General features: G+C 49.8%; 1 protein-coding gene across 3 annotated transcripts in view; it reads left to right on the top strand.

The window, feature by feature from the left end:
- The first annotated feature begins 146 nt into the window (after positions 1–146).
- The window catches only part of Lama1 (laminin subunit alpha 1), a 120,701-nt gene continuing 95,102 nt past the window's right edge, over positions 147–25,745 (top strand). The window contains exons 1-4 of one of the 3 annotated variants that reach the window (XM_063231957.1): positions 153–263; positions 12,580–12,768; positions 21,918–22,088; positions 22,395–22,507. In XM_063231957.1, coding sequence (XP_063088027.1) covers positions 21,998–22,088; positions 22,395–22,507 — 204 coding nt within the window. In that variant the 5' untranslated portion in view covers positions 153–263; positions 12,580–12,768; positions 21,918–21,997. Of the gene's footprint in view, positions 264–334; positions 1,742–12,579; positions 12,769–21,917; positions 22,089–22,394; positions 22,508–25,745 lie in introns of those variants that run through there. The other 2 variants (XM_063231956.1, XM_063231958.1) reach the window with 2 other exon arrangements.

The raw sequence follows: 25,745 nt of genomic DNA, 5'->3' as shown, positions 1-25,745 counted from the left end.
TGCGCCTGGCTCTCCCGGTCCCCAGGCCAGCGGCCGAGGGCAGTCGGGTCAGGGGCGCGCTCCGCAGATCCCGCGAGGGGGGGCCGGGCGGGCGGCGACGGGGGCGGGGTCTGGGCGGTGCGGCCTGGCTGGGCGGGGTCGGGGCTGTTGGAAAGGCGGCGGCGGCTCCTGCGGGTACTCGGGGCTCGCGGTTGGAGCCGGCGACATGGCTCGCGTGCTCCTGCTGGCGCTGCTCTGGGTGGCAGCGCGCGGGCAGCCGAGAGGTGAGTGCGGAGCCGTGCCCCGCCGGGCGGGCGTGGGGACCGGGACAAAGCGGGCGGCGATCCGGAGCATCTCAGGCACGTGGGCTCCGCGGGACCGGGTCCTGTTACCCCGGGCGCTGGGCTCAGGGTCCTCGCGCCCCGGAGTCTCCCACGTCGCGGCCATCCTGGGGTGCAGGGGGCGCTAGCGGCGAGGGAGGGGAGGCGCAGGGTGGCCAGGGAACCTGCGGGCCGTGCAGGGAATGAATGGGGTCGGGGTTCTCTGGAGTCGCCGCATTGTCCAGGCGTTGCGGCCAAGGAAGGCTGGCTCCGGAGGGCCACTAGGGGCCCGCGAGGCCGGAGACAGCGACCGAGAGGCCAGGCGCGCTCCCCTCGCCCGCCGTCGCGCAGCCGGAGCACCAGACGCCCACGTGCCTCCCCAGACCTAGCAGGCGGTGCCACCCCGAGGCCACAAACCGGCTGCAACCCCGCTCGGCGTGGACCTCGGGCGCGGGTGGGGAAGGAAGCGCGCGCGCGGGGCCCGGGACCGCACATTGGTGCTGGGTTTCTGTCCACGTTAAGAGAGCAAGAGAGGTGGTCAGATCTTTGCCGAAAAACCTCGAGCCAGACAACACCTGCCAAGGGGCAGCTTCCCACCACTGGGAATTTCATTTTGCAAAAGCCCGGCTCGGAAGGCGTGGGCGGAATTGGAAGTGCTCTCGTGGGAAAGATGCGTGTAGGACCTTGTGCGGCGTGCTGCGAGGGTCATCCCATTCATTCAGGCCTGTAGGGGCCGGCGGCCCGGCTGCTTTCTGAATAGCCTGCGAGGGGGATTTACATAGCTCTCCGGGGAAGAAAGGGGTGGGCTGGGACTCCGGGAGCCCAGCCTCTGTCTATCAGATCGCTGCAAGTGAAGGTGCCCCGGTTTCCCACAGGGTGGAGAGGGGGCCGCGGGCTTCGGTTTATTGTTCCAAGAAGTCGAAAGTCTTAGACTCAGGAGGTGCCTGAATGCTTTCCGCGCCCCTAGCTCTGCACGCACTTGGCCTGCGCGCCTATGAATGGTGTTTGGAGAAAGTGAGGCCCCGGGGGGCCTTTCCTGCCTTGCGAAGCCGCGGAAACCTGCAGGGCAGGAGCCTTTCGGTCCTTGGCAGTCAGCATCCCACCTCGCCACCAGGCCTCCTGTGTGTCCTTGAGGCTGTTTTGAGTTTTCAGGAGAGTTTTTCTCCCCTGTGTAGAGCATGGAGGATTTGGACTTCATGAAATAGTGCTGACCCGCAGATTGTCCGATTAGGCCGCGGGGTGGAGGTGGATTGTGGGTGGCGCGATTGAAAGCTGCAATGGGTGCTTAGAACAGTTGGTGACCTGCAAGGCGCAGCGCTGTGAAGGCCCCCCTCCCCCCAATCCTCCCTGTGGCTTCAGACACTCAGCCCTTCGCCCGTGGTGCTTGCAACTTTCCGGAGCAGGTCTGGAAGATCTCTTTCCTGAGTGTCTTTCTAAAAAATGTGAGTAAGAAAATGCCGTGAATGCTTCTGCTGAATTAGGGCTAGTCTGGTTTTTACTGTTCTAAAATTTTAAGTTTAAATATTCCCTGTACTTATAGAGCTTACCGTGTGTGCGTGTGTGCAGGTGCGTGTGTGTATTAAAGCCATCCTGGGTCTGGTTGTTTTGCTTAGATTGGCCCAGAACTTCTGTGCTCAAACTGTCCTTCTGCTTCAGCCTCCCAGTGTCTGTAGCTGAGACACCCCCCCTCTTGCACCAGGCACTTTTGAAGTCCCTCTGCCTCTAGTAACTTATTATAAATTCCCTGTAGCCTCACTGGTTACATTACAGCAGACAGCTAGGGCCCCAGGGTTGCAATGAAACCGATTTAAAGCGAGTGATTATTAAGTGTTGCATTCTGAAAATACTGAGACGGATTTGCAGCTGGCAGTAACACAGAACCACAGCCTCTTCACCGCTTGCCTCTTATCAGCTCTTTCTCTCAAAGCATCTCTGTTTTATGTTTTCTCTCTCTCTCTCTCTCTCTCTCTTTTTTCTTTTTCCAAGTACAGAAAAGAGTCTGAGAGTATTTACTCCCTTCTCCTAAGAGACATGCTTTGGGGTTTAGCGAGTAGATGTGTATATCTTGCAAAGTGTGGGTTTCTGTATTCTCCAAGGAAATTTTAATAGCGAATGACAGGAGCTGCCGGAGGCTGGAGGCAGGTCACGGGTCACAAACGCTGCCCACCTCCTCCACACACTCACCTTTTCTTCCCTCCTTTCTGGATGTTGCATGAAAAGTCTGACATCTACAGTTAACCTTGTGTGCTCCGAATTCAACTGTAACCAGCACATGGCCTCAGCACCCAGACTGTCCTTTGGTGTCTTGTTCCCATGCTCAGAGTTGTACAGCTTTATCAGTGAGTATCATAAAATGCTCCACTCGATGCTTATTTTAAAGTAATCATCCTCAAAACATCCTCCTATTTAATAATAATTTGTCCATAAAGCCCCTTTATAATGTCAGTCAATTTTTATAGGTCATTGGCAGACGGTACTTTTAATTCCCTGGCTTTGTGGGCTACGGTAGATAGGGCAAGCGTCTGGGCCTCTCTGCTTTAATTTCTCTGTCTGTAAAATGGGAAAGCTGATTGCACATACCTTGACGGAACGCTCACGGCGAAATCAATTCCAGAAAGCATTTGAGAGCAGGACTGGCTGTCTGTGAACGTCTTTAGATTTTAGACAGAACCCCACTGGGGAGGCTTTATCCCAAACTGTGCTTCCAGGTTGCATAATCCTTTGGGAATTTGGAGTCTGGACTTGAAATCAGTCTTGGGCTCCTTTGCCCAGACCTGTCTCTCTGATCAGCTGTACAGTAGAAAAATATGAAGTGAATGGTACAGAGATACTGAATTTAAGAAAAAGTCTGTTCGAGATTCAGAACAGTGTGTTAACAAGTTTACTAACAAATGCGATCTGTGACTGGATGCTGTAGCTGACCCAGAAAACTTAACTTATAAGAAAAAAACCTAACCTAAGGCATAAAGTGCAGCCAGCGCTTTGGGTCCAAAAATTAACTGGAAGCAGCCTGCGAGAAGCATGGAACTTAGACCCTGACTCAAGGCTTGGTCACATTCCTCAGGAACGTGTCTGTGAACCCTACAGGCCGAGAAGGATGTGGAAGCTCCTCTCTGACTGTGGACAACTCCTTTTCCTGCCTGACTCCTCTGATACTAATGAGGTCCATGGGCAGTGGGGGACTGGTGAGATCCACATGTGGCAGAGTTGGGGGGGGGGGCTCGCAGCAGAGGGCCGGCTGAGGTCATGAACTCTGGTCCTGTTGGTACTCGCCTGTCCTGTCGGGCTTTGCTTGGGCAGAAAGCCCCCCCCCCCCCCGTTGCCAGGGTCACCTCATTGTCCTGTTTGTTATCTTGAGGGTAATAGTCTGTTAGGGAGAAACCACTGGTCCCTGGGAGCCCAGAATGTACCTAGCTGCCCCTTTGTTTCCCCCAGGCTGGGCCAGGAGCCCTTTTTCCTGGTTAACTTGGCCCCAGTCTGGTTTGGGGGAGGCTGCAGGCGGTGTAGGCAGAGCCCAGCTGGTCGGATAGCATTCTTGTCCAGGTAAGCAGGTATCCTCAGGTGTTAATTCTGAGGTGGTGATGGGGAGACTCTGCAGTGACCTCTGGAGGTGACTGCTGGGCGCAGGGGCAGTTTTTATTGTTGTTGTTTGTTTTGAGACGGAGTTCACTATGTAGCCCAGAATGGCCTTGAACTCATGGCAATCCTCCTGCCTCAGCCTCCTGAGTGCTAGGATTGCAGGTGTGTGCCACCACACCCAGCCAGTTGCACTTTTTAAAGCAGCGACTTGCAGTTTGAGTCATGACACTTGAGAAGTCCTCTTAAAGTCTGATCTGTGCCCCCAGCAGTGGCACTTAGGGACCCGTGTGGAGCGTCCTGATGGCCGGTGGAAAGGCCGGGTGCGAATCCACGGGTGTTTATGGAAAATACCACCTCTTCTCATTCCTGAGACGTTCCTGAACCTTCTTCCAGTGACTCCTTGATTTTCCATCAGAATCTGAAGAAATCCTCTACAATAGTGAGGTTGAAGAAGCTTGAAGTTGGCAGGTCGCCTTGGTCACAGTAGGCTGTGCTGGTTGTCTGTCTCCCAGGCTGACAGTGTCATCTGTGAAACACACTTCCCTTTTCTCTCAAGCCCAAGATAAAGTCTGCGTGCTGCGGGTGCCCTGCCCCGACTTCTGTCTGGGTGTGAGTGTGCCCCCTAACTGCGGCTCTGGCTTCCTTTTCTTTCTTTTTTTTTTTTTTTAATGCCTCTTATCCAACTTCTCTCTGAACTTTTCTTTCTCTTTTTTTAAATTCCTGGTTTTTTGCTTTCATTTCTGTCACCTCTGCAAACGGCCCCCAGCTGTCGCCGCCCCACACCCAACGCTTAGAGCTTCTGGGTAGCTTGAGTCTTTCCCTCCACGTGGCCCTGTGCCCCGGTGAGACCCATGCTGCCAGGACCTTCTCTCATCCCATGTCCCTGCACCTCAGAGGGCCAGCCCTGCCACCTGCTATGGCCCTTGTTGCCGTTCCAGACTCAGACCTGGTGGGGACCCAGCTCTCCACGGGGTACAGTGCTGACTCTGGGTCGTCGACACACACCGTCATCAGGAGGTGCCAGCCCTTGCCCACCCTCCCCCAGGCGAGGTTCCCATTCCCTTGCCAAGGTCTCCTCCCAGCCCTGGGTTCCCTGCGTAGCTTTCTCATCCCAAAGGTACCCCAGCCCCTAAAATCCTCCCTGCCCTAGCGAGCTCAGTCCGAAGCTCACTGCTCCGGGAACGCCTTGCTTTTGTAGCTGTCTCACTTCTGGTTGTTGAATCTGCACTGTGTTTTGTGATGAATTGGGAACTCCGGCTGGTCAGAGTTTCCTGGAGTCTTCTTTCTGGCTTGCCCAGAATGCCATCAGTTAGGGTCGAAAAGAAGGGACACTTAAGGTCAGATCTCCAATTCTCAGCATTTTGAGGGGCATTGCACCTGTGTGATGAGCCCTCCACCTCCAGCTCCCTTTAAAAAAATTGTTTGTTTGAGACAGAGCTTAGTCACCTGGCTGACCTCAAGTTGCAGTCCTCCTGCCTCAGCCTTCCAATAGTGGGGATTAGAGTTGAGCAGCCAGGGTTTCGTATGACACAGATAACATGGGACATAAGTTGTGTCTCTGGGACCTGAGTCATTGGTGGAGGGAGGCTGGTAATGCCCACAGTTGCCTGGCTGGAGAAAAGAGATATGATTTCACGAACCACATGGTATATGAAATGATTCTCGGCGTGACAGTGCTGAAGGAGCAGAAGAGGAAGAACAAACCTCCAGGGCAGATGCTGTGCTGACCGGGAGCTCTGAACCCTGGAGTCCAGCTGCGCAGCCAGGACGAGGTGGCCCTCTGTCAGTCCAGTCTGAAAGGTGTCTCGTGGGCCTGACTCTCAGAGATGCTGGCTTGGCCTCTGCACAGATGGTGATGGCACCAAGGGCCTTGGATGCTGGCTGATGGATAACAGGGCCACCCCACTATAGCCAGAGCTCTCACAGTGCCTGTCAAGCTGTTGGGCCAAACTCTTGCCTTGCTGTGCGTTTAGCTATCCAGTGGTTGAGGTCAGTAACTCCCGTCTGGGGATCCACAAGGTTTGTCGTATATTCTGGGGTAAGAGAGGGTCTCACTCCGTGGTCACACATGGGTGGGGAGGGTCCCAATAAGATGTTAAATAAAACATCAGAATGAAGAGGGAACACAAGCTCCAGGGCCAGTATACCTTACACCGAAACTGGGTAAGCATTGGGATCCTTTTAAAGTCTCCCGGGATGACTGGGTTGCTAGGCAACATAAACATTAAATCCTAGGTGGCAGACTCAGGCCTGCACCCCAGCTTCTGGGGGGGCCGGGTCCTCCAGCTTCTAGATGGCCTCTCACCTCGAGGAGATTCCAGTGTAGTAGGTCGTGTGGGATCCAAACCTTACTCCATTTGGCACCTGGAAGCCACAGGGCTTGTACAGGTGGACTTTAAACTGACCCTTCAGGGGTTCCAGTTGACATACTTGTTTCTGGAATAGTGTCTGCCACTGGCTTGCTTTCCACTCTGTTGCTGTGTCCTGGGGCGGGCCGGCATTCTTTCCCACTGTGGTGTCCTTTGTCTGCCCCTTTTAGTCTTCTCATGCTATGTCCCTCCTTTCCTGGGGCCTTCAAACGGACCACAGAAGCCACCAGAGCTGCTGCCTTTCTCTGGGGTCACCTCTCCTATGCCAGCCTGTCAGCTGGTGTCCCGGTGCCTGCTGAGCTGGGTGACTCCTAGGTCACTGTGGGCTCCTTGTCTTCTCCCACTTGTCCTCAGGCAGGAGTCTGTTCTGCACTGGCCTTCCTGGCTTCCTTTAGATGGTTTTGCAATTTTTTTAAAAAATCTTTTTATCGGTACCAGGGATCGAACTCATGACTGCCTGCTTGCAAGGCAGGCGCTTATGCCACTGAGCTAAATCCCCAGCCCCCGGTTTTGCAATTTTTGGCATTGTCCTTTAGGGCTTCCCAACACAGGACCAGCCGTGGCCCCCAGCAGCCTGACACACTGCACACGCGTACTGTGCTGCCCTGCCTGGCACAGGTACTTGGGGAGGCATCACGCTGACTGCCCTGGACTGGGCACAGCGAGGTCTGCAGCTGGGCATCTCTGCCAGGGCGGGGTGGTCCTGGGGGAGGGGTGCAGGGCCCACTGACATCTGACAGCTTCCAAGAACCCAAGATGCTCTTGGCGCCCTAAGCTGCCAGAAGCCTGGAGACTGCCACTGATCGTGTCATCCTCCCAGGCTCAGGCATCTCATCTGTTCAGCGGGACCTGCGGGGACCTTGGGGACCAGAATGGGCTCCGGTTTTCTCCACTGTTAGCATCTCGGCTATTCTGGAATGCTGTGACCCAGGACACCCTGTACCAGCACACCGGAAGCCCTTACCTATCTGCTGTTCTTATTGCTTCTTAGCACATTGATGGGCAACTTGCTAACCTGCTGGTCTCTCCTTGAGCGTGGTCTCTCCTTGAGTTTCCAGGACCTAGCACTGTGCAGGGCTGATGCTGCAGTGGTCCGTGGCACAGATGAGTGCCAGGCCCAGACGGGGTGCAGGGGCCAGAGTGGGGCTCACAGGCATGATGCAGAGACCTGGACAGATGGGCATTCGGTACTATGGAGGCATGGATGTGGAAGCAGAGGGATAATCTGGGAGAGGGCTAGGGGCCAGTGCAGGAGGCCCGGGGGATCTCAGTTCACCCAGTCAAGATTTGGAGACAGGGAATAAAGAGCAGTCCAGGAAACCATCTAGGCCAGAGGGTGACCAGCATTTCAGCACTGAGGCTTCAGCTCACACTCTAGACCAGAACGTAAATCAGACACCGCTTAGCAGCCCAGGGTTTGGAGCCGCTGACTCCAGGCACCTCAGGAAGCGCCAGCTGTGTTTCTAGGATGTGCTGCACCCTGGCCCTGTGTGGGTGGCCCTCGAAGCACCCGGTGCTTGCAACCAGGTGTGAGCGATGTCTGAGCATCTCCCACGAGCTTTCAGTGGGACTAGAGAGCAGTTTCTGCTGTGTTCAAGCCCAGTTTAGTTCCACTGTTGCTGTAAAGTAGGATTGTTGTTCAGAGGGGGATTTTTTTGTCTCATTAAACTTTGTTTAAATGGGTCTCAAAATTTTGTGGCAGATTTTTGGTCCAGTTGTTTCCACAAAAAGTACTGAGTATAGGGTTGGAGATTTATCTCAGTGGCATAAGGGCCTGCCTGGCAAGTGCAAGATTATGAGTTCAGTCCCTGGTTCCAAAAAACAAAAAACGGAAACAAAGACAAAAAACAGAAGACAAAGAGTATAAAAACTAGCAGCTTGAAACTGCCAGACACACAAGAAGCCCTCCGTAAAACAACACTGGCCCGTCCTTGTCCTTCTGAAGGCGTTGGGGTGTGTGGGCATTGCCCACTTGCCTTTCATTCCCGCACTTCAGTGGCAAAGGAGATGCACGGCCCAAGGTCCTTCTGCCTGGATGCCTGCAGGGTGGCGGTGATGGGTGATGTTCGTTTATTCGCCTTTGGGCAGACTTAGTGAGAGCCAGCTCCAGGAGCCTCTTTCCACTGCTGTGATGACACCGCAAGGAGTATCTGTCTCTGCCATCAACAGTGAAGTGACCCAGAGGAGGACAGAGAAGCCCCCACACATGTGGGCTCTTAGGATGCTGGCATTATGGGGTTTGCAGAGTTCAGGGCTGTGTCACCTGAATGGGTGTCAGGCTGACGGTGTGGAACCCTGCATGAGCGCTCCTGGCCTCCGTGTGCAGAAGCTGTGCTAATCTTCCTGTGGTGTCCCTCAGACAGGATTCTCCATTTCCAAGGCAGGGGCTTGCCAGTGAGCTGATAGGAGGTGACTTTAGCAGGGACTCCACACTTGGCATCTGTTGGCCATTTGCTGGCTTTCACTGTGCTGTCCTATTTTGGTATAAAGTAGAGCTCTCTAAGGGGTCTCTACCTGCCTGGCTTTAAAGGAGCTTATGTAGGTGTGGGAGCAGCTGCACACCTCCAGGCGTTCGCGAGGAGACGCCCTCCCGTTCCTGGGATCAGAACAAAGGTGTACAGAGTTTATGACACAGATGGATCCGTGTTGATAAAAATCACTTTTAACTGAATGAAAGAATGGTCTATTTCTCTGCAGAAACATGAGCGTAATATTGCCCATGTCTTTAACCTCACTGGTGTAGTTTTAATTCTTATAAACGGGCTGCCTTAGAATGGGCTTCACTTCATGTGGTCAAACTTGCCCTGAACATTTGTGCTTATGGTGGTTTTCTACACATGAATTCATTTTGGATTCCTTGTTAAAACAATATTTGAAGGAATCAGCTCGGGAGGAAATACACTACTCTCTGCCGCCTGGCCTTGGCTAACTTAAGCCTGTTTCTTGGTACTGTTTTTAGGCTCTTTGAGTGGTTAATAGTAACCCCAGAAGGAGTTGGGGTTAGGCTTTAGATCGACTGCTTCCCTGCAGTTTGACTGTTAATAATCATGAAAACATGGCTTGTTTTCAAACAGTGGTTTGCATGACACAAGTTGGTGACATCCTTTTGTTACTAGACAGGTCTGAAATAAGCCATCAGCTGAGTCTTTAAATTGATAGTAACCCTGCTTCCCACTATCAGGGGGCCTCTGGTTGATTCTCTCCAGTCTGCACCAGGCAGCGTTGGCATTTGTGGCTGGGCACAGGGCATTTTGGGGGGATCAAGCCTCCAGTGCTGTAGCCCTCCTGTGTGACACAGACTTCCAGCCACATCATGTCCTGTCCTTACCTGGGCGAGGAGAATCTTAGCTCTCACAGATGGATCGCAGAGTCACGTGTGTAACGTGCAGACTCCCACCAGCTTAGCTGTGCAGTTCAGTGCTTTTGGGGTGCATTTCGAGTGGTGACAGGTCATATCCGTGAGCTGGCGCAGGGCATTTCTAGGACTTCACGGTGTTGGCCTGCTCCTGGGTGCTCGATCCCTTGCCCCAAGGGCATTCTTCTGTCTGTCTTGCTGGGCTGTCCTTCTTCGGAAGGCCCTGTGCACGCCGTTCTGTAACGTGAAGTCTCTGTGTCCCGCGTTGTCACTTCATGTTCCCTTTCCCGGCCTCCACGCGCTGCAGGACACGGATGTCAGTAGTGTATTACCTTCCGTTTTTGAACCGTGGGTACCATGGACTGTGGATGCAGCTTTTGGTTGGGGGACTTCTGAGTGTTCCCTGTTCGTACTTTTCAGAGTCATGCTGTAAATATGCACATCCGAGTTTTATTTCTCTTCTGTGAAATTCTTAGAAGTAGCCTGTAGGTCATGAGATAAGCTTACTTTGAATTTTTTAGGGAAATTCTTAGACTAGATGTTCTATTTTAAGTTCCCACCAGCAGTGGGTGAGTGTCCCAGTTTCTCTACCTCCTTACTAAGAGTGTGCCCTGTTTTTGTAGTGATGGACATTTTATTGGGTCTGTGGATTCTCATCGTATTAATTTGCATTTCCTTGATGATTAATGACTGGTATCAATGATTGGTATCTTTTCGTGGACATTCCTCATTCATCTGTCTTTAATAAGATGTCTATTCCAGTATGTTGACCAACTTTCAATTGCATTCTTTGTATTCTTAGTATTAACTTGTGTTTTTGTATTTTATGGATTAGAAACGGGATTTGATAGTATTTTCTGTGTATCTGTAGTTTGTCTTTTAATTTTCTTATGATATATTGAAGTACCCTCGATTTTTGTTTTTGTTTTTAAATTAAGCTCAATGTACCTTTTATTTTCTTGATTATTCTTTTTGTATCATAGCTAAGAAATGTTTGCCTAACCCAAGGTCATAGAGATTTTTCTCCTGTGTTTTTCCTGTAAGTTTTATGGTTTAGCTTTTATATTTGGACTGTGATCCACTTTGAGTTAACTTTTGTGCCATGTAGAGAAACCGACTCCACGTTTATTTTTTGCATTGGCGCTCCCGTGGTCCCAGCAGTCTGTACTGAAAAGGCGAGATTGCCTGACTACCTTTGCCCCAGGTCACTGACCTTAAACGTGAGTCTTTGCAAACCCCATTTCATCCCACTGACCCGTGTGCATGGCCTTAGGCTGATGCCACCCTGTTTGGCTTCTGGGCTTTATAATGGGTGTTGAAAGACTTGATGTAACTCACTTAACCCCGGATACTGTTTCTAAATCACTTTGACTGTTTGAGGTCCCATCCATTTCTGTTAGTATATGAATACTAACAGAATTGACAAATGATTGTCAATTTCTGCAAAAAAAAAAAAAAAATAGTCAGCTGAGATCTCCACAACCTTTGGATTAGCACGGATCAGTTTGCAGAGAATCCTCTCCTCCTGTCTCTGAATAAGAGGCATCTCCTCAGTTCCTCTGGGATTTCTCCCAAACAGAATTCCTAGGAAAATGTGGGGTGTGGCTGGAGGGTTGGCCCAGCCCTCCTGGGGCGAGGTGTTTGCAGGGTTCCCTGTTATAACTGCAGAAGAGCCAGTGTCTGCGGCTTCCACCAGCTGAGACCAGAGCGCTTGCCCCGCCCAGCACAGAGGTGTCCTGGGTCATTTTCTGCAGAGCTGATGACACTGACTGAGGGCTTCCCTGGGCGGGTGCTTTTGCTGCCTGATGGGCGTGTGTGTCTCCCGGTGCTGAGGAACCCGGTCTTACCCAAAGCTCTAACTAGGTTTTGTGTGGAAAACTTCCCCAAGTTGAGGTTTGTTTTCACTTGATTTCCAGGGTCCTAAGATGGTCCTTTTGAAAGCATTGGGCACACGCATGGTTGGCCTTGAGGGGGTTTTCCCACTCTTCCCTGCCGTAGACACAGCTCCTCTAAGACATTCTAGTCGCTCTCAGCGCTGTAAGGCCATGGCATTCTCCTTGGAGAGCCCCCCGCTGTCTTTCCTCACACCTTTCACAACCCGCTCACTTGGCAAATGCCCTCTGCTGATGGCCTCTGTGCCCCTGGTGACGTGCTGGCCTCCGAGGAGACAGGTGACAGACGCCTGAGCGGAGGCCCAGCTGATTTTAGCTCCAGCTGTGTGTAACACCGGCTTCATGCTGAAGTGTCTTCAGGTGAACTTTGGAGCTGTCCTAGTTACCATTTATGCTTAAATCAGTTTCATCTTAAGTTAGCCCCAGTTTCTAGCCTCAATCTGAATCACTGCCAGGTCGATCAAGTAAAGAACTTGGGAAATTTGGTTCCTGAGAGAACATAAATGTAAGATTCCAAGTGTCCTGTGGGCTGCCCAGGACCCAGAGGCCGGCAGTTTGGAAGGGCTGGCCCTCAGCAGTCCCCAAACCTCAGACTTGCCAGGTTTCCTTCTGCAGGGTCACACACACACACACACACACACACACACACACACACACACACACACTCTAGTGGTGAGAAAGTAAGATGGTACAACCATTGAATTGTCAAAATATAAGAGCTGTCACATTCCTCACAAATTCACACAGAGGGACTGGGCATGCTGATGCATGCCTGTCATTCTCACACTTGGGAGGCTGAGGCAGGAGGATCGCCGTGAATTCAAGGCCAGCCTGTCGGTATTCAGCCCAGAGGGTGCCCTTGCTGTCTGACCTTCCTGTAGTTCAGCTCCATTGCTGTAATGACCAGGATGGAAAGAGGGACACGAGGTTAGCATGGGCATCGTGGTGCATTTGTGTTCGCCCTGGTGTAGTCCTGATTGGGATCTGGTAGAATATTAAAGTTCTTGTCCTTGGAGACCGAAGAGAAGCGCATCTGGTGATGATTTCTGCTTCTTTTCTCTTCATCTAAACCTGTCTGCCAGCAGGTGGCCGCTGTCACCCAGGACAGCTGCAGGAGGAGCCAGCAGTCTGACTGCCCTGTGGACTTGGCTGGCCCATAAGCAAGGCCCATCTTGTGGAGGACACCTGGAGTCCAGGGCTGCGGAGGTGGACGCTGGCCGGCCTGTGTGCTCTGAGTTTTAACTTCTGTTCCTCATTCCAGGGGCAGGAGGGAGGTGAGCCATGTTGCCTGCCCGGTTGGGGGCTGATTTTCCCTGCGCTGTGTGTGCAGGGTCTCAAGCTCTCTGATTCTCTCTGCCTCTCCTGCTTTCTCTTTGTTCCCACTCTTTCTTGCTTGCTCTTTTTACCCTTTGCTTCTCTCTCTCCCCTCTGTGCCCCCACCTTTTGTTCTACCCTGGAAAGGGCCCTGGTGCCTACCCTGGAATCTCTGGAGTACCCTAGAGCTTTTCTTTCACCAGCAGCCATCAGTGATTAAATAGGTTCAGTCCCAAACCGAGTATTTGTTTTGGGGGAGGCGAGGGAGTAGAGCACACCAAGAAGTGACTCCCGTCAGTCACTTCACTAATCCACAAAACAAAACAATGAGTGTTAGCTACTTCTCCATCCAAGTAATAACAACTGCTTTTGGAACAATTTCTAAATAAAAGCCCGTTTCATGTTAAACAAGGACAACTTTTCTGTGTATCACATATTTAAAGCGTAACTTTGATGTTTTAGGATTTAGCTGCATTGGAATATTGGCCTTTGATATGAGAGATTCTTTGGAAGAGATTAAAGGTCAGTTTTAACTATGACAGTCACTCGCCCCACCAGCAAGGACAGCCTCTGGCTGCCCGGGACCTGTGAGCTAGGCGATTTGCCCCGTGCACCCCGGGTGCACTCACCCCTCCATTGGCCTCCAGGTGAGGCTGGAGAGATGGACTGGACCAGGCTGCTGCCACTCCAGCAGACTCTTGGCACAGGAAGCTCTTTGATTTATTTTCTAGTAAGTGCACAAATGATGATAGAAGGTGATGGGAAAGTGCCATGAATGCTTGAATTTAAACATTTCTATTACGCATGGCTCCTGCTCCTTTTGAATATGCTTCTCTCCTTGTCTATGCCTCTTTCCAAAGCAGTTCTGCATGTCCTCTTTTGTGAGTGTCTTGAGCTGCGCTGGGCAGTTGCCTTGGTGTCCTGGATGGACCCAAAGGGTTTCCCTTTCATGGTCGTTGTTACTGTGGGAGGAGCCACAAGTCACATGGTGCCAGGTCCAGTGAGTAAGACTGGCCAGGACACACTGTTGTGTTTTTACCTTTCTGCTGGGTGGCAGCGAGGGTTGCTGTGTTTTTGATGTCACCCCCATAAAGGCACACGGGGAAGAGGACTCCAGACTTGCCTTGGAAATTGGCAAGATTGAGGGTATGAGTGGGTGCCTCTCAGGGGAGTCTCTGCAGGGCGACTGATGGCAGTGCGTCTTTTACTGGAATAAATGTATGAGATGGAAACATGGATTTTGACCACCCTTATGTAACACTGTGGGCATGCAGTGTTTGTGATGACTGCGAGAATTATTCACCGCACAGAATTGCATGTGCTGCATTTCATACAGGTGTCGGTGCAGTAAGTTTATTTACAGGAGCGTCATCTTGCACAGGTGGCCCTCAGCGCTTTGACATCAGGGTCTGTGGAGTCACTGGACAGTGGCCACTTTGCAGCTTCGCTGTGATCTTAGGGGCCACTGTGGGAGCTGTGGTAGGATGTTGATGGCAGGGCTGACGCTGAGTTCCTCTGACTGCTGTCCTCCTGCTGTGAGGACCCGTGTGGTCACTAGTGTCCCCTGAAGGCAGAGGAGTGGGAGGTCAGTGCTGGGCAGTCAGAGATGATGTGACCTCTCTGATGTGTGCACCTTATGGTGAGGAAACACGGTTTTGCTGATGCTTAATTTTTTTTTCCCTTATCTTGTCATGACAAAAAATTCCTTTCCAAATCGTTCTTCATTTTTTTTTTCTCTAAAAACCGTCATTTTTTTTCTCTAAAAATAGTCAAGAAATAAATACCATGTCGGTATCTGTATATTTATTTTCCAAAATTTCATCTGCTTTCTCAGTGTGACCAAGCACATAAGGAACTGTGTGTGTGTGTGTGTGTGTGTGTGTGTGTGTGTGTGTACATAGCAGCACATTCCTCCACGTGGCCTGCATGAGCTTCCAGGAGAAATCAAAGGGGAATATGACCTATACGCTTCCCTACTTACCGTATACTCTGCAGGCGTCCAGCTCAAAGGAAGCAAAAGGCTAGAGAGACAGGAGCCCAGTCCGGTGGGTACCCCGGTTATTCTCCCAGTGTCTTCTGTCCCCCGACAGTGAAATGAGGTGGAGTTTGATCCTCTGGGGTTTTATTTTATGTGGATCATACGGTTTTATGAAAAAGTCTGTCAAGCTTTTCCATGCTATCACGGGCTACCGAAATGATGGCTTTACCTCCTTTGCTCCGTGCCGCGGTGTTTTGCTGCTTTTGGGGTGGTGCGGGGTGGGTTCAGATGAACTGGCACAGTGAGTAGTGTCCTGGCGGCAGGCGCTGCAGTGCCTCCCAGAGCCGAGCCCTCCGCGTCTGAAGCCCAGCGCCTGCCCTGCATGGACACTGCATCTTGGCATTGGGGGGCTCGTCCCCTGGGAGTGCAGTGTGCTGTAACCGCTGTGCCAATACCTGCCTGCGCTGGGTAGCAGCTTGCTTTTTTATGAGGTGCTTTTACTCCCTGCTCACCTCCTGACTTCCTCCTCGTTCACTGCTTGTTCACCACTGTTCAGAAAAAGCAGAGTTCTGGGCCTGTGTGATGCAAGTGGAAAGCCTTTGTTCGATTGTTTGCTGTGCCCTCAGTTGAACACAAGACTTTCACACTGAGCTGTTTGTTTCTCTTTCTTTCTTTCTTTCTTTCTTTCTTTCTTTTTTTTTCTTTGTTTTGTCTTTTTGAGACAGGGTCTTGCTATGCAGCTCAGGCTGGCCTTGGGCTCACATTGTAGCCCAGGCTGGTCTGGAACGCATAATAATCCTCCTCCATCAGTCTCTTGACTGCTAGGATGACAGGCATGCACCATCATGCCTGTCTGAACCATGCAACTTTCTTGTGCACACTCCAAGCCCCTTTCATCCATTTCCATGAGAGAAGACAGCGATGCGATTGGATTCCTACAAATTGGAAGATCGACTTATTACAAGGGTTGGATTTAGAGTCTTGAGGACTTGTGTTTGACTCCAGCTCCCTCAGCCAGGACTCGGGATTCCCATCAATTCTGCTGCTCATGAAGGCAGCTTCTTCACCCTTCTGAGCTGCCTTGGATGGGCATTTTGTTTCCTTAAAGAAAGGGTCAAGTTCAAGGGGAAGTGTTTAGAAGCAAAGACTAAGATATTTCATTCGGTTCTTTTGTCCGAGAAGTCGCGGAATGAGCAGTTTATCTCTCTTTACTGTTCTGCTCAAAGAACGAAGAAAAGCTTTTATTTTCTCATTTTCCAAGTGGTGAGAGAGGCCGTGGTGGGCAACCTTGCCTGGTAATCTGGTAAGGCAGAATTCTAGACTCACAGAGTCTTAGGGACTCAGGGATACTCACTGAGCTGGGAGGAAGTAGATGCTCTGAGGGGTTGGTTTGCCCAGAAACAGAATCCGTTAGCGCAGAGCCAAGAGAAGCCCTAGATTTTAAGCCCTGGGCCCACTGCGTTATCCATGACCCACAAATATGGGAACGTGCCTTCAATGATTTCTTCTTTCTCCCAGTCAGGCACTGCTAGGTGTTCTCATAGGCCCAGAGCATAACAGGTTGCCTACCCTAATGAGGCTCACAGTTTGGTCAAAAGTTGTTTTGATTTGGGGGGAGTGGATAGTGGAGGAGAAGAAATGGGGTGATTAGTCAGTAAATTAATGATCTGTAGAAATGTAAGTATGGTGGTGGGGTTGACCCAAGGTAAGTAAAAAGGGACATTCACTTTAGCCTAGTGTTCTAGAAAGTTCTGAGCTTGGTGTGAGGGATGAGTCGGGGCCTGGGAGGATACAAGAAGGAGTAGGAAAAGGCAAAGGAGTAGGAAATTGGGATCAGTGTGAACCCAATAAGAGGCGGGGAGAGGGATTCTGGACTGAGCACAGACCCTTCTAGACAGGCCCCACATGACATTTCAGTTGGTGATGGTTATTAACAGGCCAAAAAATTCCCATCCTAGAGTGGCATTGTAGCTGTCCCTGTGTTTCAGCCCAGCCCCTTCGGGCTGGTGATAATGCTGTCTAAACAAGCCCACTGTGCTGTCAGTAAGATAAAAGTACAGCGATGTACCCCAAGAACCTCATACACTCGTAGGTGAGAAGGTGACTGGGTAATGGGAGCTGGCTGGGGCCTAGTGGGAAGGGCGGGGGTCACTGGGAGCATGGCCTGGAACAGTTCATCTCCCTCTGTAGCTCCTCCCTTCTTTCTCTGCTTCCTGTCCACCGTGAGGCGAGCAGCTGTCCTCCTCCAGGCCCTTGTGCCAAACCGTCCTGCCTTGGAGCAGCAATATGGACTGAAACCGTGAGCCACAATAAACCTCCTTTAAGTTGTAGGTGTTGGCATTTCATCCCAGCCACAAGGAAAGGGGCTGAGACAAGCAGAGTTACTTACAGATAGTTGATAATAGACGACTGTTTGACCTATTCAGTGTGCTTCTATTACTGCTCCGAAGTATGCTCCTAGCCTGCTTGGTTTTAGAAACGGGTGGCTGTGAAGCAGTATGCTGGCTCCTGCTGCGGCTTCCCGTGATTTCAAGACCTGGCCCCAGGAAAGTAATGTTGTCCAGATCTATGTAAACACACTGTGAGGCTCCCACAACCACCAATTACCCAGTAATCCTCTTCTTGGAATTTGTCCCCATCATTAGGTGACACCTACCTGGTTTTCTTGCTGGAGAATCTCTCCTCTAATCTCTGTAAATACCTCTGCCTTTCAGACCTTATATGCAGCAGAGTCTGTGTGGGTGTTCTTACCCCAGTGACTGGCGCCTTGGGGTCAGAACGCGCGTGGTCACTCCCGTTAGTGTCCCTGTGAGGGGCGGCATAGTGCCATCACATGAGGCACTCATGAAGAGTGTACTGGGCTGAATCAAGCATTTCTACCCATCTGTGGGGTCCACAGACCCATTATTCAGTGCAAATGCACTCATTCCCCTGAAACTTGTGGTTAGGATATCTTACTATCTTGAACCTGGACCACTATTCCATTAGAACGCCTCCATATCCTCATCCTGGGATGTTCGTCAGGGCAGCTGCCACTGTGAGAGGTGCCGATTTCATTGTTTGGTCAGTTGAGGGCTGTTTCCCAGGAATTGCTGAAAAGCCAGTTGTTGGTTTCTTAGATCCAACTTCTGCTGACAGTTGATAGACATTTCCTGGGAAAGCGGGTGAGATTAAGGAAGTGAGTGTTGGGTACCTGGAGAACAAAATAGATTTGAATGCTTAAAAAAATAAATCTCCAACTTCAATCTAGAAGCTTAAATTCCTACTTCTCTATTTGCTCATCAGATTGAATTAGATATGTTTTATCAAATAAAAACCTGCTGATACCAGAGGACACTTTGATTATTTAGCCATGCAAAATGTTTATAATCTGTTGTTTTATTCTGGGAAGGGGGGAACATGATCTGAAAATACTGACCTGGATTCCTTAGGTAAAATTAGCAAATATTTTCTTTGTAGAGGAGTGCATTGCTCTGGAGTATGGATTAGGCAAATGCAGTGGAATTCAGAAATCTTTTTTTTTTTTTTTTTCTAAAATGGAGAAAAACTCACAGTTCTCTCACACCTAAGTAAATGAAAGAGGCTCTGTGGAGTTCCTAGAGAGGAATTATTAACGCAGCCAGAAGGGTCTACCTTAGCATGGCTAGCTGTGAACTTGGGCAGCATGGAACTTTCCAGAAGGCTGACTGGTCCTGAGAGGTGCGTGAGGAGGAATTCATTTCATGCTCTGTGGAGTTTGGTGTCCTGAGGTCTCGCTGCTGCTGCAGTGCATGACCAGGGGAGTGACCACTGTGTGTCTTAACGGGAGGAAGGGTGTAAATGTGCATGGGAGCCCCAGGGACCGCAGAGCCTAGGGTGCGCGCTGTGACTCTCACCTGCTGAGAGGGGCGCCGGGTCTCACACGGGCTGGGCCACTCCCTGGGCCCGGTTGTCAGGGTGAGACCAAACTTTCCCGTTGGTGGGCTCTTGCTCCTTACGCCCTTCCGGACTTTGGATTTCTGGCGCTGCCTCCTGCCTGCTGCCCTGTACTTGCTCCGCATGGAAATATTTCAGTCCTCTTTGGACTGATTCCGCAACCTGGGGGACTCCTCCCAAAATCCGTGTCACCACACGTTTCCTCTGGCACCTCGCTGCAGCTCGCTTTCATCTCACAGATGCGGGCAGCAAGGAATTAGGGCGTAGTACGCATTTGCGGCATCGTTTTTAGGGAGCACCCCCACCCCGAATCCTGCTCTGAACTAGCTCCTCTGACGTTCAATTTTAGTGAAAGACAACCTTGGTTTTTAAAGTGAAATTAATCATCTAAAGGTTTTTCTACACAGCCAGTGCTGACAAAGCCATGGTTTCCTCCTCCTTCCCTCTGCTCCCCTCCGCTCCTTCTCTGCCTCCTTCTCCCCCTCCTCTCTTGCTGGGCTGCGACTGAGGCTTGAGTGCAGGGCCCGGTGCTTGCCAGGCAAGCGCTCAAGCCCTGAGCCTCACTGCTAGCCCAAATGGAGTGTTTCAAAACCTGCCCAGCACAAAGAGCTTCCAGGTGCTGAGCCTGACAATGACAAACTGCCCGCAAGCTGATGTTTGGTTTGTGCCCCTGACGTCCGAGCTGCTTTCTCTCAGGACAAAAACTGCAGCGTAAGAGAATGGGACCCCTCGCCTCCTACCCCATCCAGGGAACTAAAGGGTGCTCTGCATAGGAAGCGGAGTGTCCGGCAGCCCGTGAGGTGAATGTAGAAAAAGACTTGAGGGCCTGCTGTTGGTAGAGAAAGGCACCCTTAGTTCAGTCCCTGTAGCCTTGGTGTCTCCCCTCACTTGACCCATCCGGGACAGGGAATGGGTTAATAGTGCCGCAGATCTTATGTATGTGTGGAATGCAGGACACAGGGCGTGACCTTTGCTGCATGGACAAAGCACCACAGTTGAAAGCATGTTCTGCTTTTAAGTTATTAGCTCAAGTAGAACTCGAACCAGATTACTTGAGCTTTTTGGTCCTGCAGAGTATTTATCTCATTATTAGACAATAAGTATCATCTGCTGCTACCCGGCAGGCACCATGCTCAAGTATTTACCTGTCACTTTAGCAACTGTACTGTTGCATAAAATATGTGTCAACAAGGTGTGTTGTAACCCCAACTAGATAGAGGAGAAGCTGAGGCAGGAGGGTCACTGGAACCCAAGGGTTTAGAACCAGCCTAGGAAACCTAGTGAGACCACATCTCAAAAAACAAACAAACAAACAAATGCAAAAAGCCAAAACAAAATTGTGTGACTGTTTACAAAAATAATTATTTGAGAGAAATGGCACAATTAAACAGTGATTCATTTGGTTTCCTCATTTTTTTTGAATGCTTTTTAATTTTAAAAAAAGTCCCTGTAAAGGAATATGATTAAAATAACCAATTTAAAATTAAAAATGAATATAGCCAGGGATGGTGGTGCACACCTGTAATCCCAGCACTCGGAGACTGAGGCAGGAGGATTGCCATGAGTTTGAGGTCAGCCTGGGCTACAAAGTGAGTTCAAGGCCAGCCTGAACTCCATAACAAGGAAAAAAACCACATTAAATAATATTTGTTGTAAATCTGTGTTATGCTTCAATATTAAGAAAATGCTCTAGACTTTTAACTTTTCTATTGAGAGGCATAAAGTCAAGTTCATTGACTTGGATAGAATCCTTGTATCATGTTAGAACTGCCAATGAGTAACTCTGTTTTATGTGAAAAGTTTTTTAGAGACCACCTAATAAAATTTTAAAAATAAGAACATGTTCTGTTTTTTCTTACACAGCACCTCTTACAAAAATGATTTTTAAAATAATTATTTTAAAAATAATTTAAATAATTATTTTAAAAATAATTTAAATGATTGAAATATTTTAAGATGAAATATCACCAAGTATACTAGACACTACCTAAAAATGTAAAAATTGAAGATATAAATAAAGCCTTTTACCGAACTACATTTGTACTGTGCTAGTTTTCAAATTTCACTGGAAAACAAACATTTCAGACATAGTATTGACCATACGCCCTTTACAAAGACAAGTTTATATTCTGTGACCTTTGCAGGTCAAGTTCTAGTAAACGAGAGCAACCCCACGGCTCTAACACCCTCTCCATGTTGTCTGTGGTATTCTTTCTGTAGAAGTTTCTAGATTGCTAAAATCTTCCCAGCTATTATCTCCTTTTACCAAGCTAAAGCTAAGGCAGTCCTAGGGAACCTAATGCAGATATTTTTCCCATGGTCATGCAAAAATAATTTTCTGAGGAGTTTGGACCCGGTACCAATCCCAGCTGCTTAAAGATAAAATCCATGGGGACAAAGGGACTCTATAAGTGCAGAGATGAAGAGAAATTTGAAAACTGGGTCTTTGTGTTCTAAAGTTTTATTCACCAGAGAAAACAGTCAGTAATGAAAGTGAAGGGAGAAAAGCATCTTAGATAATTATGGAAATAACTGGTCATGGGGTACCCAGAGGCGATGACGCCCCTTATCTAAAGGGAGGGTATGCGATTTCTGTGCTCCAAATGTGCATTTGAATTTTGATTTAAAAATCTATCTTCCCAACATTTTATTATGAAAATCTGCATCCTAAGAGTAGAAAGCGTGGTGCAGTGAAGGCCCAGCCTCCACCTGCATTCTACAGTGAACATTTTTCTCGGTTTTCTTTATTGACTGTCCATCCATGTATCCATCTCTCTGCTCATCCACCAAAATGAGTAGGGGGCATAAATACTAAATTTCTAAGCATTTTAGTGCATACATCAGTATAAGTTTGTGATCCTTTTTATTGAGATAAGATTTGTGTGCACTAAGGTCTTCACAGGTCTGCCCGAATTGTAGATGTACTCGTTCTGATTCTTTCCCACAGCTGCGTCTGCCTGTCCTAAGATTCAGAACGTACGCCTCCCTTCTCCCGAGGAGTCTGCCTGCACCCCTGGTTTGAGGGGTCAGTCCCTGGTCCTGAGGCTGGTGTTCACACTCTTCTCAGAGAGCAGTTGGCTTGTCCCAGAGTTCACGTCCCGTGTGTCCTGCTTTGAGTCCGGCTTGCTCCGCTCAGTGCATGGGTCTGCAGTCTGACGTGGTTCAGCTGTCCTGAGTTGGGCTGTTCGGATGACCAGGTTTCTTTTTGCCTTGCAGGCCTGTTCCCCGCCATTCTCAACCTGGCCACCAATGCCGAGATCAGTGCCAACGCCACCTGTGGCGAGAAGGGCCCTGAGATGTCCTGCAAACTCGTGGAGCACGTGCCTGGCAGGCGTACACGCAATGCCCAGTGCCAGCTCTGTGATGCCAGCAGCACTAACCCCAAAGGTAAGCAAGGCTCTTTCCCAGCTCATTTTGTTGTTTTATGTTTATTTTATGTTAGGCCATGCTGTGCTCAGTTATTGCATTTCATTGTTTTAGATCAACGTTTTTCAGTGCACCCTGGCCTCACACCTGCTCATGGAGCCGGCGCCCACCCTGGTGGCTTTCTGGGGGGCTAACTGAGGCTTTCGCTAGTGGCCGTGAATGTGGCATTCGCTGTCAGGGCTGTTTGTTTCCATGATGAGTTTCTAAGTTTGAGGATTTGAGGCAAGAGCTGAGGAGAATGCATGTTTTTATTTTCTTTTTTAACAGAGCACCATCCAATATCAAATGCAATTGATGGCACCAATAACTGGTGGCAGAGCCCCAGTATCCAGAATGGTCGAGAGTATCACTGGGTCACCATCACCCTGGACTTAAGACAGGTAGGTCAGGCCGGAGCTGCTGGAGGGGATCAGCTGCAGAAGGTGGGTTGGCAGCGGCTGCCAGCAGCATCTCCCTCGTTTCTCACCTTGTATACACTCTGATCCCCTTGCTGTGGTCACAGGAGTAGTTCGTTGACAGCATTTCTTGTCACCTGTGGAGACGGGTGAAATTGCCTCCCTGTGGCCAGTGTCCTTTGCACCTCCATAGTGGGAGATACTCACGGTTCAGGATGTTAAGCCAGGCAGTGCACAGGACAACCTGGGAAGGGGAAGGTACAGGGCCAAACGCACACACTGCTCCCATTCAGGCTGACGGTCCTACTGTCATCATTATGCAGAGTTAGCACGCCAGGGCTCAGCACAAGAGCGGGAGGTGTTAAACCTCTCGGCTGTGCCTCACCCAGGCCAGATGCATCTGTCAGGGCCTGGCGCAGGTGGGAGCTGCGTGGGACCATTCGGACAGCACCATAAGTGTGTTGGGGGAAGGCCAAGTCCACTGTGATCTGGTGTCTTCTACCCTGACTTCAAGGCCATGGGGGAGAATGGAAAAAGATATGAGCTATTGTTGCCTTGTATTTTTAGAAAAGATGAAGGGAAAGAAGTCTGAACAGAAGAGGTGAAAAAGAGACAGGGAAGGGCTGGGGATTCAGCTCAGCGGCATAAGCGCCTGCCTTGCAAGCGTGTGGTTGTGAGTTCGATCTCCAGTACAAAAAAGAGAAGGGAGATATTTTGTAGCTGCTGTCAAAGTTTTGGATTGGAGTTCTTTGTAAAAGCCGTTGCCTGATGTTCTTATTTCCATCTGAATTCCCATGAGTTGGAACTCACAGATTTTGCATAAATTATTTAGATGAGTTGAAAGAAGTAAACAGTTGAGGTGAACATTGTAAGATTGAAACAGGAATTTTGGAGATTTGTGACAATCAGAATTCCTTGAGTAGGTGATAGTTTTAAAAGTGCACAGGGTTTTAAGCAGAAGGCAAAAGGATGGTGTGTGCAGTTAGGTATGAGAAATGTTTGATCTCCGGGAACTATAGTGAATGATGGAGTAAAGCGGGAAGCTCACGTGTGCGATGGTATGGCGAGGTGTCCTCCAAAGGTGTCACTGTCATGGTGGCATCATTGGGAAGAAATGGCACCTTTAGGAGGTGCGGCCTGGAAGGAGGAAGCTGGTCACTGGCCATGTGCCTTTGAGGGGGATGTGGGGCCTTGACCCTTTCCGGTCTCGCTCTCACTTCTGGGGCTCCCTGAGGTGAGCCGCTTCCCCTCCACGCCCTCCTGCCATGGTGTAAGGCCTCATCCCGGGCCCTGACAGGTAAACTGGCCATGGACTGAAGCCTTTGAAATCATGAGCCAAGACAAAGCTTTCCTTCGTATCTCAGTGTTAGAAATCTGGGCCAGGCAGTGAGTTTGGCCAAATTAAAAACTGATCATTTCCCATCTAGACCTCAGAACTTTCAAGACTGTCCTTTGTGTCGACATAGGTCTGGCTGAGGTTTCTCCTGGGAGAAGCCATGTGAGGAACTCCAGAAAGGAGCATCAGTTTTAGATCTCTGAGCCATATTTAAAAAACAAGCATGGTTATCGTTCTTTCTAAGTAAGCTCTGGTATTTTGAGGTAAACTTTTAAAAAGAAGATAATTAAAACAGTCACCACTCAGAGGTTCTTTACCTCTTGCACAGTACAAAAATCCTTCTGTGCTGATTTTTGTAAAGAAAATTAAACTGTTTATACCTTGGCAAGCCTTTCTGAAGCTTATTTATTTATTGAGCCTTTTAATTATGAGACTTTTTAATGTGTAGAAAGCACATTACAGTGAACACACGTAGACCCTGCCCTTGAGGTGCAGGGAATTTTAAGCTTTTTGCTCCATTTGTTTTGAATGAGTTGCAATCACCAGGACATTTCACCAGCATCTCAGTTTGTGTGTTTAAAAGATGAAGACATTTGTTTTGAATAGATACCATGCCATTAACCCCCATCACAAAGTTAATAGTCACTTCCTAATAACTTTCACCATCCGATTTTGCCAATTTTTCCATTAATGTCTTCTGTAGCTTTTTTCCTTTCTGACCAGCCACCCTTGAGGGGTCTTACATTCGGTTGTTATCATTCTCAGCTCTCTTCTTACCTGAACTGGCCTCTACTTTTTTGTAAACAGTATTGAATTTTTGAGTCAACAAGGCCATTTTGTATTGTGGGACATGGCGCGGAGTAGATATGCTCACTGGTTTTATGTAAGGTGCTCCTTGCTGCCCTTGGTTTCTTGTCAGCTAAATTCAGGCTCAGGCTCCTGATGAACTGCCATTAGATGGTTCTAGCGAGAGCACCCCACTGGGGGAGCTTGGCGCTGCCTCCCCTCCTCGGGTGGCCATGCCGATCCCCATGAGCAGCGATGCTAACTCCGAACCCTGCCGGCCTGGCCTGCAGATGGCCAGCTCTTTTCCTGCTAAAGTTGTCCCCTGGTCACTTGCACATTGCTCCCTGTGGCCTCGCTAGTGCACAGATCTGGAGCACAGCTACTTGCCTAGGACGCTTTTTTGGCTGCTAAAATCTGCGTCTCCCTGACAAAGCCAGCTGACACTCAGCATGTTTATTTCCAGATTACAGGTGGCATGACTGAGGAATACACATCATTTTTTCTTTAAAAATTCAAGACAGTAAAAGACACTGCCACGAATTCCCCACAAAATCCTCGTCCTCCCCACCAAACACACTTGTCCCGTGGCTCCTTCTACTGTCCGAAGCCATTCCAGAGTGCTCTCTGGTGAGCGTCTCAGCTGTGCCCTTGTGGTCGCATGCGTGTCCAGAATAGATGCCGAACTTTTCCCTTTCCTGGCCATGCTGACCATGGGAGGGGCACTGCGAGGGTCCTGGGACTGCAGTGGAGGAGGACGCACTGTCAGGTTTGGACGAGGCTGCTTTTCTGGTCAGCGCCCTCAGCAGCCCTCACCGTATTTTTTATCACGTTTCGTGGATTTTCACAGAAGAGGGTTCCAGAACTGCTCTAGAAAGGGCCAGAGCAAGGGGGCGGATGGCAGTGCCTGTGGAACTTTTTTTAGTTGAAACATTCACAGCATATTTCAGTCTATGTTTCTGGAGAGCAGGGCCTCGGCTGTCTTCCTCCTGTTCTTTTCTTTCCGTTTTCCTTCCCTGTTAACGTTGGAGGTTGTCTTCCTGCCTTTCGCACACTCAGATACTGACGGTTTGGGCACGGGCTGGTGTGTGGCCCGGTGGGGTT

The sequence above is a fragment of the Cavia porcellus genome, unplaced genomic scaffold (genome assembly GCF_034190915.1).
Source record: "Cavia porcellus strain 051 isolate PalLab524CR breed Dunkin Hartley unplaced genomic scaffold, mCavPor4.1 scaffold_20, whole genome shotgun sequence".
Lineage (NCBI taxonomy): Eukaryota > Metazoa > Chordata > Mammalia > Rodentia > Caviidae > Cavia > Cavia porcellus.
This window is presented reverse-complemented; position numbering and strand designations above follow the sequence as displayed.